The sequence below is a fragment of the Uloborus diversus genome, chromosome 9 (genome assembly GCF_026930045.1).
Source record: "Uloborus diversus isolate 005 chromosome 9, Udiv.v.3.1, whole genome shotgun sequence".
In the NCBI taxonomy this organism is placed as follows: domain Eukaryota; kingdom Metazoa; phylum Arthropoda; class Arachnida; order Araneae; family Uloboridae; genus Uloborus; species Uloborus diversus.
In genome coordinates this window covers 3,954,568-3,971,187 of record NC_072739.1, presented here as the reverse complement: position 1 = coordinate 3,971,187, position 16,620 = coordinate 3,954,568, and the positions used below count along the sequence as shown (strand labels likewise).

At 33.1% G+C, this 16,620-nt stretch overlaps 1 protein-coding gene across 1 annotated transcript in view; it reads left to right on the top strand.

Moving 5' to 3' along the window:
* The window catches only part of LOC129229706 (kelch repeat and BTB domain-containing protein 12-like), a 34,221-nt gene that overhangs the window by 15,514 nt on the left and 2,087 nt on the right, over nucleotides 1–16,620 (top strand). Inside the window, exon 6 of the mRNA XM_054864071.1 lies at nucleotides 14,505–14,627. Coding sequence (XP_054720046.1) covers nucleotides 14,505–14,627 — 123 coding nt within the window. The remainder of the gene's footprint in view (nucleotides 1–14,504; nucleotides 14,628–16,620) is intronic.

Below are 16,620 nucleotides of genomic sequence, written 5' to 3'. Positions count from 1 at the left end.
TAAATTGTCAGTATATAGCGTAGTTGAACCTGAAAAATATTTCATAGCTTTTACATAAGATTTCGTTTGTGCATACACTTTAAATTGGGCTAAAATCTGCCCAATCTAAGGCGTATGCGCTATTCATTATGTGAAAGATAAAGAGTATGTGAGTTTAACTGGAAAATAGAGAAGCAAAAAAGTGTTATACAGTAGAACCTCGTTTTACGCGGGAGTTACATTCCACGAAATGTCGCGTAAATCAAAACCGCGTAAATTGAGGCCTAATACCAGTGTTAAAATAGAGGTTAGGTTCCGTCGATAACAAAATACTTTATTCTAGTGATGACTAATTGTAGAATAAGTTAAATGTGTACTTATATCGACTTTTATGCACAACATGTATAAAGAAAACATAAATTAATTTCGTGTTCTGTTTATAAAGAGGAGCTGGCTATGATAGTCTTTTGGCAGTCATTAAGAATTTTTCTCTGATACACTGCAAAAAAAAAAGCTGTTGTTTTTACAGTAAAATACTGGCAGCTCGCATTCCAAAGAAAAACTGCAAAAATTACAATTCTAAACTGTAAAATTTACAGTAATATACTGTTTTATAACAGACTTTTACTGTGAAATTTACAGCGATAAACTGTAAAATTAGCAGTAATATACTGCTTTTTAATAGAACTGCCCTGTAAAACTTACAGTATCAAACTGTAAAATTAGCAGTAATATACTGCTTTTTAATAGAACTGCCCTGTAAAAACTTACAGTATCAAACTGTAAAATTAGCTGTAATATACTGCTTTTTAATAGAACTGCCCTGTAAAACTTACAGTATCAAACTGTAAAATCAGCAGTAATATACTGTTTTAGGAATGACTTGACCTGTAAATTTAACAGAGATAATATGTAAAATTAACAGTTATATACTGTTTTGTAACGGAATTGCCCTGCAAAATTAACAGTATCAAACTGTAAAGTTCGCAGTATTATGCTGCGGAATCAACTGAATTGTGCCATAAAAGCAGCAGTAGTATACGGTTTTATAAATGATTTGTACAGTAAAATTAACAGCAGTAAACCATAAAATGAAGTTATCAATTTTTATGCAAAAGGGTTTTTTCACCCTATCGTTTCTTTTCATAGCCGAAATCACTGCTTTTACAGCTGAAGAACAATATCGAAAAGTAAAGCAATTGAGTCAGTATGTACGTTGTATAAATCAGCCTACATACGAAATCTGTTCCTTTTCTTAAGTTCTTCAACAACAAAAATAATGTTTTAGGCTATGAAAAGCAACAAATAAAGAAATATAAAACACTTTTACATAAAAATAGTTAACTGCTGCTAAATATATGTTTTATTGATATTAATTTCCTTGTACACAAAATAAATCAATGCCCCATCTCAATATTTTATAAACACATGTTAAAGAAGAAAAAGTGGTGCATTTTCATTTCTACAAAACACTTTCAGCTCTATTGCAGACTTAAAAATTTACAAATTGTAGGAAATTGCAAAATATGGTCTGAAGCTTTATTTTAAGAAGTTACAGCTTTTTCATAATACAAAACTTTTTGATCCATGGAGGTAGTAAAAATGAGAAAGGTTTTTTATATATAACTGAAAATACTAAAATCGTATCTTCACTAAAAGTACTTTTTTCACTTCCAGCATTATTGTAATGCTAAAATGTGCAGCATAACGTGAGAAATGTTTTGCAATATGCAATCCATTAAACCTTTAAGTTTATTTTAACTTGATGCATGCAATTATATGCATTTATTTTTCTTTTATGGTAAAACAGAATATTTTCATCGTTTTCTTCTTTTTTTAATGTTATAAGTTGCATTTGGATCTACTTTATTTGAGAAATACTAGAAACAAACTAATTTTATTTCACACCATATGTGCAGTATACAGCATTTAGACTGCACAGAATGTTTTTTATTCTAAACTGATTATTATAGATTAGATAATACTTTATCCTATTAACCTTTTAAAATTTACATAGATGAAAACTATAAATATGTGACGATTTAAAATTCCAGAGCTACTAAACAGAAACAATTTTTCACTCGGTACGCGTGCGCTTTGTTTATTTTGCGAACGAAAAGTAAAAAAATCTTGTCTGTCTATATTTCTTCTGTACAGGTTAAATGTTGTTCATTTTCAATCAAGTAAGTGTTAAAGTTTCATTAATTTTATGTATTTTCTATATCTATTATGGATTTTGTTTAAACTAATACAGTTTTTTCATAACCTCATTTTAAATTCAAATACTCGGGGTCGGGGTATGTTGAGCAACTGTTGCTCAACTTACACCGTGATTTAAAATGATAGTGACTTTTATTTTTCTCTCGAGAAAAGCTGCAATTCTCACAGATACACCCGAGAAGAACGCGTTGCAAGAAGAACAGAGTAAATCTAGTAAAAAAGTTAAGAAGCAAAAGAAGAAAATTGAAAACAAAAAAAAAGAAGAGTGTTAGTAAAAAAATACTTCAGTCTAGTGATGAAAGTGACAAAGATGAATGTATCTGCCTGGTTTGTAGCGAATTCTGGTCTGACAGAAAACCAGGAGAGAAGTGGATCCAATGCAAAGATTGTAAAGAGTGGGCACATAAAAAATGTGTTCAAGTTATTGGCCTTCATTTCATTTGCATCAATTGCAATTCCGATGACGATGATGATTAGTTTTAGTCATTATGGATATTTTTTCTTAATTTAATCTTTATTGAAATTGAAAAAATCTGATTTTAAGTGGAAAGGCTGAATTTATTCCAAAAAAATAATCTTTAAATATGTTGCGTTTTTGTTGATTCTATTTTTATGTTTAATATCTAGAAGAATATTATGTTTTGTTTTATTTTTTAACTTAGAATTAATAAAGTAACGGTTGATTATCAAATACAATTTTTATTTCATGTCTAGAAACCTTAGTTAGACTAGAATCTCTAACTGCTCAATTTGCCCCATACCCTTGCTCAACTTACCTCACCTATGGGGTAAGTTGAGCCTACTTGACTTTCTTCGTTTATACAGCTGTAACTTTTGAACTTGATCAGTCAGAAATAAATTACTATGGGCTTTTTTGTAGAAGAATAAATAAGGAATCCATCGGTATGCCACACAAGCTGTTGAGGACTTATTGTGGAGGAGCTATAATCACTTGAAGAAAAAATTGCTCAACTAGCCCCGCCCTACCCTATTAAAGTTAAAAATTGGTTTTACTACTCCAAAAATTATATAACTTTATATTATGTTATACTGTTTTCATGAGAAAAAAATGAAACATTCACACCATTAAAAATTGCCAAATTATTTTATTTCGTATACATCACCTATAAATATCGATTAGTAGTTTTTACAGTGAAATTGCAGAAATTCATTTAAAATCGAATGCTAATTTTTTCAAGGCCAATATTTTTACATTACAAACTTGATTCTTCTTTGTGACATCTTTGCCGACTTAGGTGCCATCATTAGGCCTTATATCATGAAAGCATCTGTCAAAATAAAAATTGTTAGAATCTCATAAAACTTGTGGACACCAAAAAACATTCATGGAAAAATCAAATTACGTAGGTATAAAAATACGCCCTAAAATAATTAAAATTATGACTCTGAATGATCTGAAATTAAGATTGCCTTGGGAGTTGCTTTTATCTTGAAACCGCTTAAACATATACCTAAATTGTAATTGAATCGTTTATTTCAGGAACCAGTTAAGCGTTAAATATGTTGTTTTAAGGAGAAAAAAAAACTGCTGTGCAGCAATTTGGAAACTACGCAATTGAAACGGTGGTTTATTAGTGCCTAATTGAAATAGACCTAATCTGAATACTTTACATAAGAACTCAAAAAAGAAAAAAGAAAGAACATAATCTTACATTTTATCTTCCATGTCAAGAAATGCACTTATACCGGTTTCTGAAATACAATTTAAAAAAATCCTTCTAACTTTCGGTAGTTTTGAAGGATTTTGTAATACATAGGAGACCGTTGATTAAGAGTAATATTTATTTTTTTCGATCGGATAACTGAAGTGATTGGTGATCGGGAGAATATATATCTTAAGGATAATAAAACTTCAAACTAGTAACTTCTTATAATAGGCTCCAGATTATTGGATTGCAATATGTTTACTTCAAAGCAATAATTAGGATGCGGTAGAGAATTATTTTTTTAGAAAATGGAGCAAGGTCGACGTTTAGGACAACCAATTGGGAAATATTGAGGTACTCATTTAAAACAATGAATACTGCATCTAGCCTCTTTTAGCCCCCCCCCCCCTCCCCGAGTTGCTATAGTAGCACTGAAAACCGTAGATGTTTTTTCTTTCTTTTTCTTTAACTCATATTCCATTCCAACACTTGTTAACAGCTCGAGCTATGTTCAACTGATACCAGCTTCATATTCTCTTTCTTCGACAGCTGCCCATTATTAGAAATCTGAATATGAAACAATGTGTGATGTAAAATAATTTAGATTTCTGTACTTAATATGAAATATTTTACTTGTAATTTTTTTAAAATATTTTTTTTCATATATTTTATTTCACAATTGTGTTATTATATTGTTTAAATTAAATTTTTTGGAGCTTTTTTTATAAGTACTAAGGAACTGCATAAAAAAATCATTTGAGTTGAAATAAAATAATACCGTAAGAGCATTCTATCTTATATCTGTCTTAATATTTAAGCATAATTAAGATGTTTCATTTATATTTTATGTCTTTTAAAATGTGGGACGCCCCCCCCCCCCCCGTTTTGAACAGCTATCGATATCCCCATTTAATCCGCCAGCGGCTTTTTTTTTTAAGTGCTACTTCTTTTGATAGGATTTAGACAATTTATCTTTAAGTTTTTCAGAATGTACTTGAAACTCGGAAGAAACAATTCTATATTCCCAAAATCAAGATGACTTAGTTAAAGTCAATTCAGTAAAAAATGAAAATGGATCAGAAAAGTTGAAAGTTTTTAACAAAAGAATAAATCGACAAACATGTCAAGAAATAGATTAAATCTGATACTGCCAATTCTAATCATTAAGAAATTGTAAGTCCACATTTGGCCCGCCGTCCTTGCTGTAAACAATGCTACCCTTCTTGGAAATGCTTGCCAGAAGACCGCATCTCTTTTAACTGTAAATTTAAATGTGCTCACATTTGCAAAATAACTGCTTTTTATTTACATTACAATAAAAATAATCTATAATTTTGTTTGATAAGTGTCACAAGTCTGAATATACGAAGAAAGTTTCATACGCTGTAATACATCGTACTTTTAGCATGCTGTTTTGGTTCCTTCGATTTTAATAACATGTAAAAACAAAGAATCAGTGTTTCAAAATTTACTGGAAAATTTAAAAAAAATAATGAAAGAAATGTACGTCTAATTTAGCTCTAGCAACAGAAAATTTCTGTATTCCGGTGATTCTTGAAGTGATAATATTCAACTACCCGTAAAATCTAATATTAAATTACAAATTAAAAAAATTCAGCCTTAAATGAATTGTATGACCGATCACATTTCAATCAAAACAAAATAAAATTTAGTTTATCTTGTTCCAATATATAGTTCTTGATTGTAACATAGAACCTGGCAACGGGCCACAAAAATCAGTTTCAGGGGCCCAATACGGCACGCAGAATGTAGGATAGGCTTCAGTGGCTAAGAACGCTCTAAAACTCAAAAGCATTGGTGATTACAAATTACATCCGAAAACACAAAAAATATAAATGAAAAGACATACTTAAAAACTTCCGTTTTCCGTTGCCGGCATTCATATCACAAAGTGAATCATAGCAACATCGTTCAGACTAGAGGCTTCTTTGAAATTCCAAGCGGAACACAAATGCGAACTGCCATCTTGATAAAGACTGCCATTCAGTTCTGGTCACAAGTTACATAGTTCTTTACATTTTCACACCACTAAACTAAAATAAATGATATTGCATTAGTGAATAAATTTTAATGAAGTAAATTCAGGCGGCTAGAATGAAATTTATAGTTTAATTTTTTCCGAAATACCAAACCGCAACCATATCACCGGGCATAAATTCAAAATGAAATCAACTACAATTTTTTTTCCGTGCGCTAGAGTGACAGGAACAAAATATTCGCTAGCAAATACCCCCCCCTTCTTGGCAAGCCAGCACACGCAAAAAATGAAATACTACAAGAAATGAATAAAAAATATATTATAGGCTATCCGATTGTGTGCACAAATTATAGCTTAAACATAATGGAATAATTGAAACATTTCAGAAAAAAAAAATCTAGAAAAATATGTCATTGCAATTCAAGCTTTACGTAAATTTTCCCTACAGAAGGTTTTGTGAAACAATCAGCTAAATTATTTTTAGTTTCTCAACAAATTTTATTTCAAATTCATTTTTGTCAACCGAATTCCTTAGGAAATGGTACCCCACATTAATCTGCTTAGTTCTGCAATTCTCTATTGCAGAACTGGAAAAATCGATCGCAACTAGATTGTCACAGTGCAGAGTACTATTAATCAATCTAAAATTCTGAACTCTTTTTGTGGCCAATTAATTCATTTAAAATTTTTTTGATCCACATAACTTCCATAGATTGTTCACTAACTGAAATATACTCTGCTTCTATCGTTGAGAGAGCTACGCATTTTTGTTTGAATGTACACCATATTATTCGTACCCTATCCAAAAACACTTCAAGCGCCCCCCCCCCCCCGGCATTGGAATCCGGTCGTCGTGATTTGAGGCGTAAATCTGTATCAGAATAACAATGATTTATTAAATTTACAGACAAAATTTAGATTTCAGGGATCGTCAAACCCTTTGGTTGTCTCACAAATCTCCTCCTTTAAATCCGCATATAGATACGCATTGCAAACATCTGCTTGGAAATGGACCCAATGTAGCTTCTACACAAAAATTGAAAAGAAAGCCTCAACCAAAGGAAAAGAAATTACTGGAGAGAACACTTGAGAAAAGTATCCCCCCCCCCCATAGCTGGTAGTTACCTAAAATTACCAGTCAAGCCCTGAAGCGCATTATTTCGTTCTTCTCATCTGTTCCGTTGCGTTTTGCCAATCTTCACTTTCTGCCGTTCTCAAACTTTGTTTCAAATTTGAAAGAATTACATCTTCGGAAATGTTAGCTTCTAGCTTACGTGAATTATCCCCCCTATCTTCATCAGAATCTGATACTTTTCTCGAATTATCATCACAAGTGTAATCAAAATATTTTGGGTCATATTCAATGTTATTTTCAGAACAATAAACCTCGACTTCGCGATTCGGACTTTAGAACCGTTATGTCACTATATACTTTGCCTTGGTATTTCTTTAACCCATTTAATTCTCCCAACATGCTATTTTATGATTTTCAGGATATTCATCTTCTACTTCAGATTTACTCAGAAGTGAAATAAAACTGTATATCTCTGTTTCCCGTTCCTGTTTTTCTCCCCCGCCCAGAATTTATTTTCATCGAATTTGACATTCAGAGTTTCTGTCACTTCGCTATTTTCGGGATCCCAAATTCTATAACCTTTCGTATGAAACGCATATCCTACCATGACTACCTGTGTAGCTTTCATATCCAATTTGTTTATTTTCTGTTTTGGAATTAAAATATACGAAATACAGCCAAAAAAACACGAGAGTGTTTAATAGATGGCTTTCTTCCCTCAAATAGCTCAAAAAAGGTTTTGGTTTTTCTTTTTAAAACCGCTCTAGTCCGTAAGTAGTGGAAGCAACTAGCTGCTTCGGCTCAAAACTGCTTAAGCAAACCCGATTTATTTGAAAGTGTCCTAATTCCATTCATTAATGCTGAGTTATAGTGTTCTATGACGCTACTTTGTTAACTGGAGGATTTGTTGTATTTTTCGATTCTTATGCTTTGGTCGCTAAGGTAAATTTCAAACCGGGAGTTCAGAATTTCCTTTCCGTAATCGGATCTTTCCCGCAAATCTCTCTGTTCTTTTTTTTGAAACCTGACAAAATATTCGAAAACCTCACTTTTTTGAAAAATTGTCTATTATTGTGAAAATAATCCCCCTCCCCCTAAAGAACTCAACTGCTAAGGAACCCATCGCATTTAAATGCAAAAGATCTTACCCGGCTTTTGGCTTGAATCTCCGTTACAGGTTTAAAAGAAATTCCCCGATTTTTCCATCTTACACAGATAACACTCTGACATATTTTTACTTTTTATATAGAGTGAAAGACAGTGAAGTACAGAATCACACTTTTCAGTATTTATAATATAGTTTTTTTTCTTCAGCATAAACACGTTGACGCCAAACTTTAAGACTCAAAGGGTTCTTAAAGTTAAAATGTAAGGAAACTGACGAGTTCAAGGTTACAAGAGTTTTAAATTCTACTGTAGTTCTCGAGAATCTACTTTTCTGAATGATCATATCCTTCATGCTCATTCACAAAAGTAGATGATGTCAAACTATGACAAACAATGCATAATAATGTAAATTTTCTACTTCAAATTGAAAAACTGTATTTTTGACGAGAACGCAACACTGCCAGATCAGAAATGAAAAGCTGAAAGTTATAAAATATAGCCAGGCACGGCCTGAACTGAAATATATTGGAAGGCGTATAATCTCTATTTGTCGAACGGAACTTACATACTTGCCGATTAATAAAATACTGGTGCATGCACAGACATTAAGTACGCAGAATTAAGTACAATATCTAATAAATTTTGGACATTCGAGAATTCAAAAATTGCAACATTACAATTGTCCCCAAATTTGCCGAATCGCAAGACAAAATTTTCCCAATATGGCAATTTTGGGGAGGTCATAGAGACTTCCCGTGACCTCCCATCAAGTGCCTTTGAATCTAGTTTCTAAAATTATTTTTAGGTTCACAAGTTTCAATGATACAAGTGCATTTTTCCTGAAGTAAAACTTTAAATTTCCTACTGACGCAAATATAAAACTTTTAAAACACAAGGGTTTCGTGTTTGTATCTAAAAATGCTTATTTTTTTTTTTTTTTGAGTGCTTCATTGATGATTTTTTTAATTATTGTTATTTTAGTTTTGTTTGATAAGTATGAAAACTGGCTCGAGATTTCAGAGAATTTTGAGTCGTTCAGACATCAGAGTATTGTATTTCCCGAGGGGCAAATTCTTCAACAAAAAATATCAGTAAACTTGATACTGTTTGCATGTCTCTCGGTTACGTTGTTATTTTATTTATTTACATTTTATTCATCGAATTATGTACAGAATATAAAAGCTACTTACGCTATAGCGTAAAGTTTATCAGTAAATTATTTAAATGCAAACTGTTAAAGAATTTAAAACTGAACATAAGAAAGAAAAAGAAAAAAAAAAAGAAAGAAGTCAATCGCGATACGCTAAAAATTTACTAGAAAACATAAGAATTTAAATTTTAAGTACTCACATCCTATATAACACAAAATATAATTGTAAACAAAGTCTAAAACTATCATACGTGCAGTAAAATATTCAAGATCACAACAACTACTCGGACTTTTGCTATAAAGCAATCGCTACAACTTAGCAACTAAAAGAAACTGCAAAGTCAACATCAACGAATATTGGAATACGAATTATGATTTCAAAATACACACTATTATTTTACATACATTATCGATGATAAAGAAAACTACATTTTGAGGAAAAGGGAATGAATAATATAACTATTACTTACCTTTAACTTGAATTACAGCTGATCAGTCCTTTCTCAGCACATCCCCGAAAAATTACTAACATGGCTATCGATACCTCGAATTCATTCGTTTATCTTCCCGTATGAAAGGAAACACCATTTGCGCATCGTTTTGCGCAATTTAAAACAGTTTTACAGTGTTTCTCTGTTATTTAGCAAAGCAGTATTAAACTGTAGGAAAATACAGTATATTACTTTAAAAACAACAATTATTTTTTGCAGTGTATTCTTTGCAGAGCATTAACGCAGCCATGATCACTTGCGTCATTTCCATGATAGAATCTTCCTTCACTAACAAATCAGAAAAATCATTTCTATTGTCTAGGAATAGCTCAAAATTTTCAATGTGAACCTATTTGTTTGTGCGTCACCGACGTCGGTATCCTCGTTAGCTTTGGCCTCCTTTGTCACTCCTAAAAGCTCTTCTTCCACTGAATTCTGAACTGTGTGAGTTTAATAACTTTACTTCTGGAAAGAGCTCTGGAACCAATCGCATAAAATGTCTCCAGTGGCCCAAGCTCGATTATTAGCACGCCAAAATGCAGTTAATTAGGCCTAATCTGCAAATCTGCAAAATTTAGGAGTTTAAAATTTGAAAGAGGGGAAAATTTTAGTTGTTTGCGTTGCCGCATCCGCGTAAAACCGAAACTCATCCGCGTAAAATAAAATAAAGGTGTCAAATCTCAAACCGCGTTTAATCGAAACGGCGTAAAATAAACCCGCGTAAAACAAGGATCTACTGTATTTCACCCAATTTTTGAATGCGTTAACATGTAAAGGGAGGGGGGGAGGTAGCCCTGCATGAGTGATGGGATGGTGTACCCTCTTCAAATGCTACGGAAAAGAGAACCCACCAAAACCGAGACCACAATCTTAACGGAGATTAAAAACTCTCTAATATTAATTTCCTAAAAAAATAATGGTGCAATCTGTGCCTTGATCCCCCCCCCCCCCCCTCCCCTTGTGAGCACTCGCAATCCTGCTTTGAATTTCCAACTGCCATTAATTTCTATATCATCTTTTGCACAGTCATAGTCATTTAAAAAAAAAAAAAATATATCCCCAGTAACAAAGTTGTGTGCTGCCATCTACTGATGGAAATTGATTTGAAATCTTCTTTAGAGATATTTTTCATAACTGATGTTGGGAAGGGAATTCTTATGTAAAGCTAGTAGAATAGTTTGATTTTTCATTCAAAGAATTCTTATCTGAATTTTAAATTTGTCGAGGAAACTAGCATTTACCAGAAGGATCTATTCATTTTTTTTACCCGTTGCAAGAGACTTGTCTTTTCTAATGTTTCCAGGGGGGAATCCAAAATAGACTCCCCCAAATTGACGGACCTGTGCACTGACCTATTGATTGAGGTATACTGCCCTACTGCAGTAGGCAGGAAAACGGCAGTATCTGCAGAAATAGGCTTGCCAGACATCCCGGTTTGACTAGGACGATCCTGGTTTTCAGACAAAATCCCAGTGTCCCGACCGGTTTACTTCACGTCCTGGAAAAAGATCAAGTTGATTACAAATGAGCAAAAAAGATCTAAAAATAATTAACTGTGAAGGATTATTTGAATAACTAATTAATCATTTGTAACATTGCCTTGTAAAATTAGTACCGAATTCGCTTATGAGGATTTTTACAACAAGGTTAAGACAAAAAAAAAAAAAAAAACTGTCTAAAAAAAGTCCTGCAAAATGAAAAGTCGTATGTCTAAATATAATTATTTTTATTTATTTATTTTTTTTCTCATTCAAAGTGTTTCATCTAACTAAAATAAATTGTAAATATTTTCATCTAAAAAATGAAATTTTCAAACTTTGTCTGCTTATGTCTTTTTTTATTACCCGTTTTAGGTTCATTATTAGTAACCATTTATTTAAAGCATTAAGAATATGCTGCCACATAAAACACTCAAAATCAGACACGGGTGTGTACCTTTTCGAATCTAGCGACGCCGGGGGGGGGGGGGGAACTTTTGGTGTCTCGGTTGAACATTTCAGAAATCTGGCAAACCTATGCAGAAATGAGTTTTCGAAATATTTTAAGAAATGTGTGGAAGATTCAATGCTAACAATGAGGAAATGTTGTAATTAGACGTTTTGTTGGTGCTTTTTTTCAGCGGGAACCAAATAAGCAAGATTGTACAATAAAGCTAACGTACAATCGTTGACAAAAATGCAAAAAAAAAAAATTTTTACAGTTACTGTCCTTTACCTGCCCACGCCAGTAAAGTAAGGAATTTTTCGGGGGGTCGTTGTACCTTTTGAGAAAGTTTATATTTAACCACATCTGTTTTTAAAGTGTATATAGTTCCTGTCGTTTTAAATTTTCCTTGCCTGCACTATAACGTAGCCAGAATTTCCCATCTGGGGGACTTTTGGTCATTACAATCTTTACATGTCAATTAATTTCCATAGTAGGGTTTGAAATAGTGTTAAAACCAAGGGATCTGGAGGTTTACTGCCCCCCTCCCCCCCCCCCAGGTCCTTCACTCTTCACTGTACCACCGTTCTACCGTAATGGAGCAGGAGCTACCTCTAAGCAAGGACTGATTTAGAAAAGTGGGGGCCCGGGCACGCAAACAGAAACTGTGGGCCCCGACCGAATAGATGTTTTTTGTTTTAATCTATAGTGGAGTTTCTACCATCTTTCACGAGATTTTAGGTCCTGTCATAGAAGGACGGATATAAGAAAGGGGCGATGGGGGCGGTTTCCCCTCCCTGAGGGCCCTGCATCGGTAATTTTTTTCCAAATTGAAGTTTTAAAACGCGCCATCTTTGACGATATTAAGGAAAGGAATGGGGTTCAAATCTCCCTTCCAGAAACTTTTTTGGCATTGAAGTTTCAAAGAAGCAATTTCAGACGATCTTTGGTCGCGTTAGGAGAAGGAGGCTGAAGACCTTCCCCACGTATTTTGCGCAATTTAAGTTTTAATGACGCAATCGTAGACATTTGAGGTAGTGTTAAGAAAGGAATTCGGTTCAATGTCTTTCCTCCGGTAATTTTTGGAAACTGAAGTTCCAAAAAAAAATGCCCTACTTTAGGGGACTTTCGATCATGTTAGGGGGAGGGGGTTTCAAGACACTATTCCTGGAATTCTGCGACATTGAAGTTCTAAAACGCAATTTTAGAATAACACTTTCAACGGAAAAGAAAGGAAAACGTTCGGGGACCCCCTAGGATAAATATGGGCATTTTTGTTGCGTAAGATAAAAATGATGTGACACACCCCCCCTCTTCCCCCCAAGTATGTGTTAATTAGATACGTCGTAGAGGTAAGTTAAAAAATCAACCACCTATTCCTTGAATAATTTCTGGATCCGCCCTTGCTGCCATAAAACATCTTTTCCCTCTTGTCGAATTTAATTTGGTAGCTTTTTTTAACTATCATCAAGTTCCTGTTCGATGATAATAAAACAAGTTTCACGAACTGCTATTAAAGCAAGTTTTTTCGCCCAACCATTTTAGTAGCACGATTATTTTGGTGCTGTTGAATATAATAAAATGACTGATTATTTCGAATTTGGGGGCCTCGCTTACAATGTGGGTCTGAACACTGTCACCGAATGCACCCCCGGTAAATAGCACCCCTCAAAGGGGCACCTCTAATTGAGAGACATTTTCTCTGAGCCCAATCCCTCAAAATAAGAACATTAGAGATTAGAGTAAGTCCAAGCTAATTGTAATTTAGATTGTTTTGCATTGTAAATTACATGCACCTAAAAAAATCCTTACAACGGATTATTTCAATTTGGTGCAAGTTATAAAGTTTTAACTTTGCTAAATTTTTCATTTTTTTAATTGAAACATTTTAAAATTTCTATAATGTCGCATGCTTAAAACATGTTCAGTATGTAAGCGTAAGTGTACAGTTTTAATACACATCACCAAAAAAAAAAAAAAAAAACAGATTCTTTATCTATATACTAATAATAAAAAGCTGAAGAGTTTGTTTGAATGCGTTAATCTCAGGAACTACTGGTTCGAATTAAAAAATTCTTTTTTGTGTTGAATAGTCCATTTATAGAGGAAGGCTATAGGCTGTATAACATCACACTATGACTAATAGGAGTGGAGCAGCAATAAATTGAAATTAAATCAATAGTAATCATGATTCATTTTTTGTTGCATCAATAGCTTCAAATTTTGTTACCCGAATAGCTCAGTCGGTAAAACGCTGGGCCAGCAACTTAAGGGTCTCGAGTTCGAACACTGGCTGCCGGAGGGAAGATATTCTGCAGTTATTTACCCCGGCTCATTTTGAAATTAATTAATTTTTAAATTAAAGACTTTCAATCTTTTTTTTTTTTTTTTGTCATTTTAGTTATCTATTTTTATTTTTATTTTTTCGATTTTCTTATTTAGCGGAAAACGTCGATGTGGATAAGAGTGTAATTTTTGATTATATATATATATATATATATATATATATATATATATATATATATATATATATATATATATATATATATATATATATATATATATATATATATATATATATATATATATCATAGCGTGATGTACTACATTGTTGCATTATTTACGCGAGTGAAACCTTGGGGGACATCTAGAAATAAATAAAGGAAAGTATAAATTGTTTCTCAATATTATTTCTGACCCAAGCGATGATGGGTATGTTTGCTAGTGAATAATAAACCGATTTGTAATTTCCTTTATAATCAAAGTATTTGAAACAACCTACCATTCGCGGGTTAGGAGCATGCATTTTAGGTAACTATTGCTTCATAATGCAATTGTGCGTTTAAAACTTTTGTTGTTTCAATAACTCGGTTCTTTATTCTTTTCCTTTTAGAATACAAAGCCCTCATCACCGAAAAACTCTTTACTCCTATTTAATTCCCATTCGAACACAAATCTGCTTTTGAAGATGGTGTCAAGTCAAGAAAGGATGCGGCATAGTGAATGTAAGGGCAACGTGAGTTCAAGACGAAACCAAGGCCAGTGTCACAAATTACCTGAATGATGGATTCGGTAGACTGGAATGAACTGGAAAGTTGTAGTGCCTCGGGTGTAGGTAATTATGAATAACACTAGGTAACTCAAGTTTTATTTATGGATGATCTGTATAATTTTGTAATTGGTTCTATCTGAAAAAATACACGAAACTGAATTTCATCGCAAAAACTTCTTTCTTCTTATTACGAGAAACGTACATATAATAAGGTTTGTTTTTCTTTAAAAACATAAAGATAGCATTCTGTTTCAAATTTAAAGTATTTTTCAGCAAAATTCAACTACAGTGCACTCTCTGGGGGGTGTTTATTATACAGGATGTTCCTTTTTAACCTGCAAGACCTATGTTTTCGCAATCGTTAGACCAAGATGCATACTTCCAAATGCAAAAATGTTTAAAATCAGATGCAGAGTTAAGATATTAAAAGTTTGAAGCAAAAATAAAAATGAGTCAAAAAAATACAATGTTTAACTTTTTACACTGGTCCTAGGTCCCCTGACTAATGTTTAGGGAAATAATATCCATTGAAAGTTATTATTAAAACAAAAAATTTGCCATTTGTGCGACCAAAACTCAAGGAGATATTTGAGTTCAAAGTTTTAAGGAAAAAATTAAGAAGATGAGATTGGAACTTATCGCCTTTTCAGAAGAATGACAGGTTGTCGAAGTAATAGAACTAAGTATTTATATTTTTCATTTCTATTCAAAAATAAGTGCAAATATTATGCATGATACGCAAAAACACACTACAAAACCTCAATCAATTTGAAAAAGCCGACTCTGTGCACACATATAATTTTAAACCCTTGTTAACCACTATATTTTCTCCCAAAAGGTGTTATTGACGGCGAGTGTAAAGTGGCATATATCACAAAACGTACTAATGTCAAACTTTTTTTGTGTTGGAATTTTTTTCAATGGATTTTATTTCCCTGAATATAAGTTAGGTGACCTAGGGCTCGTATAAAAAGTTAAATTTTGTACTTTTTGATTCATTTTTACTTCCTTTTACGTAGGTAAGTAAGTATTGTAAGGAAGTATTGTATTCGCGAAAAAATTTTTACTCAAAAATCGACCTTAATTTCCATTTTGCTCACCCCCGAATGAATGTTGAATTTATTTTTCAACCCGACCACACGTGGATATATGCCTAGGAACGTACAGACACCCGAAATATCCATTTTGACGATCCTCGAGTTAATTACAACGAGTTTTCTCGTGACGTTTGTATGTACGTATGTATGTGCGTATGTATGTATGTTTGTATGTATGTCGCATAACTCAAGAACGGAATGTCCTAGAAAGTTGAAATTTGGTACTTATACTCCTAGTGAGGTCTAGTTGTGCACCTCACTCTTTGGTTGCATTCGGATGCACCAAAGGGGGTCTTTTGCCCCTTTTTGGGGGGAAAGCATTGTTAATTTCGATGTAAACTCAAGCGGTGTTATAATTTGGCGGACACTAGGCGATATATCGCCAGTCTTTTGGTCGCCAAGTTTTGTCACCAACTTGGCGACAATTTTGGCGATTTTTTTTATTTTTACTTTTATTTTTTTTAAATCTGGTTTCAATCTGACCACTGTTGGTGATATTTAGAGAGTAAACTATTGAATCACATTAAAACTGCCAATAATGGGGAAATGACATTAAATTGGAGTAAAAGGAAGTCATGTGATGCACACATCAGCTCGTTTATTTTTGCTTCAATCTTTCAATATCTTACCCCTGTATCTGATTTTAAACATTTTTGCAACTGGAAGTATGCATCTAGGACTAACGGTTGCGAAAATAGAGGTTTTTTTGCAGGTTAAAACGAAACACCCTGTATAGGGAGACTGGAAATGCATGCATATGTATTCTGTTGCGTTATAACGGACAAAATGTTCAATACTTCTCCAAGTGAGCTACAGCAGTTGTTGAGATAGAAGAGCTGAATTTGGGATTGGTGGCTTGT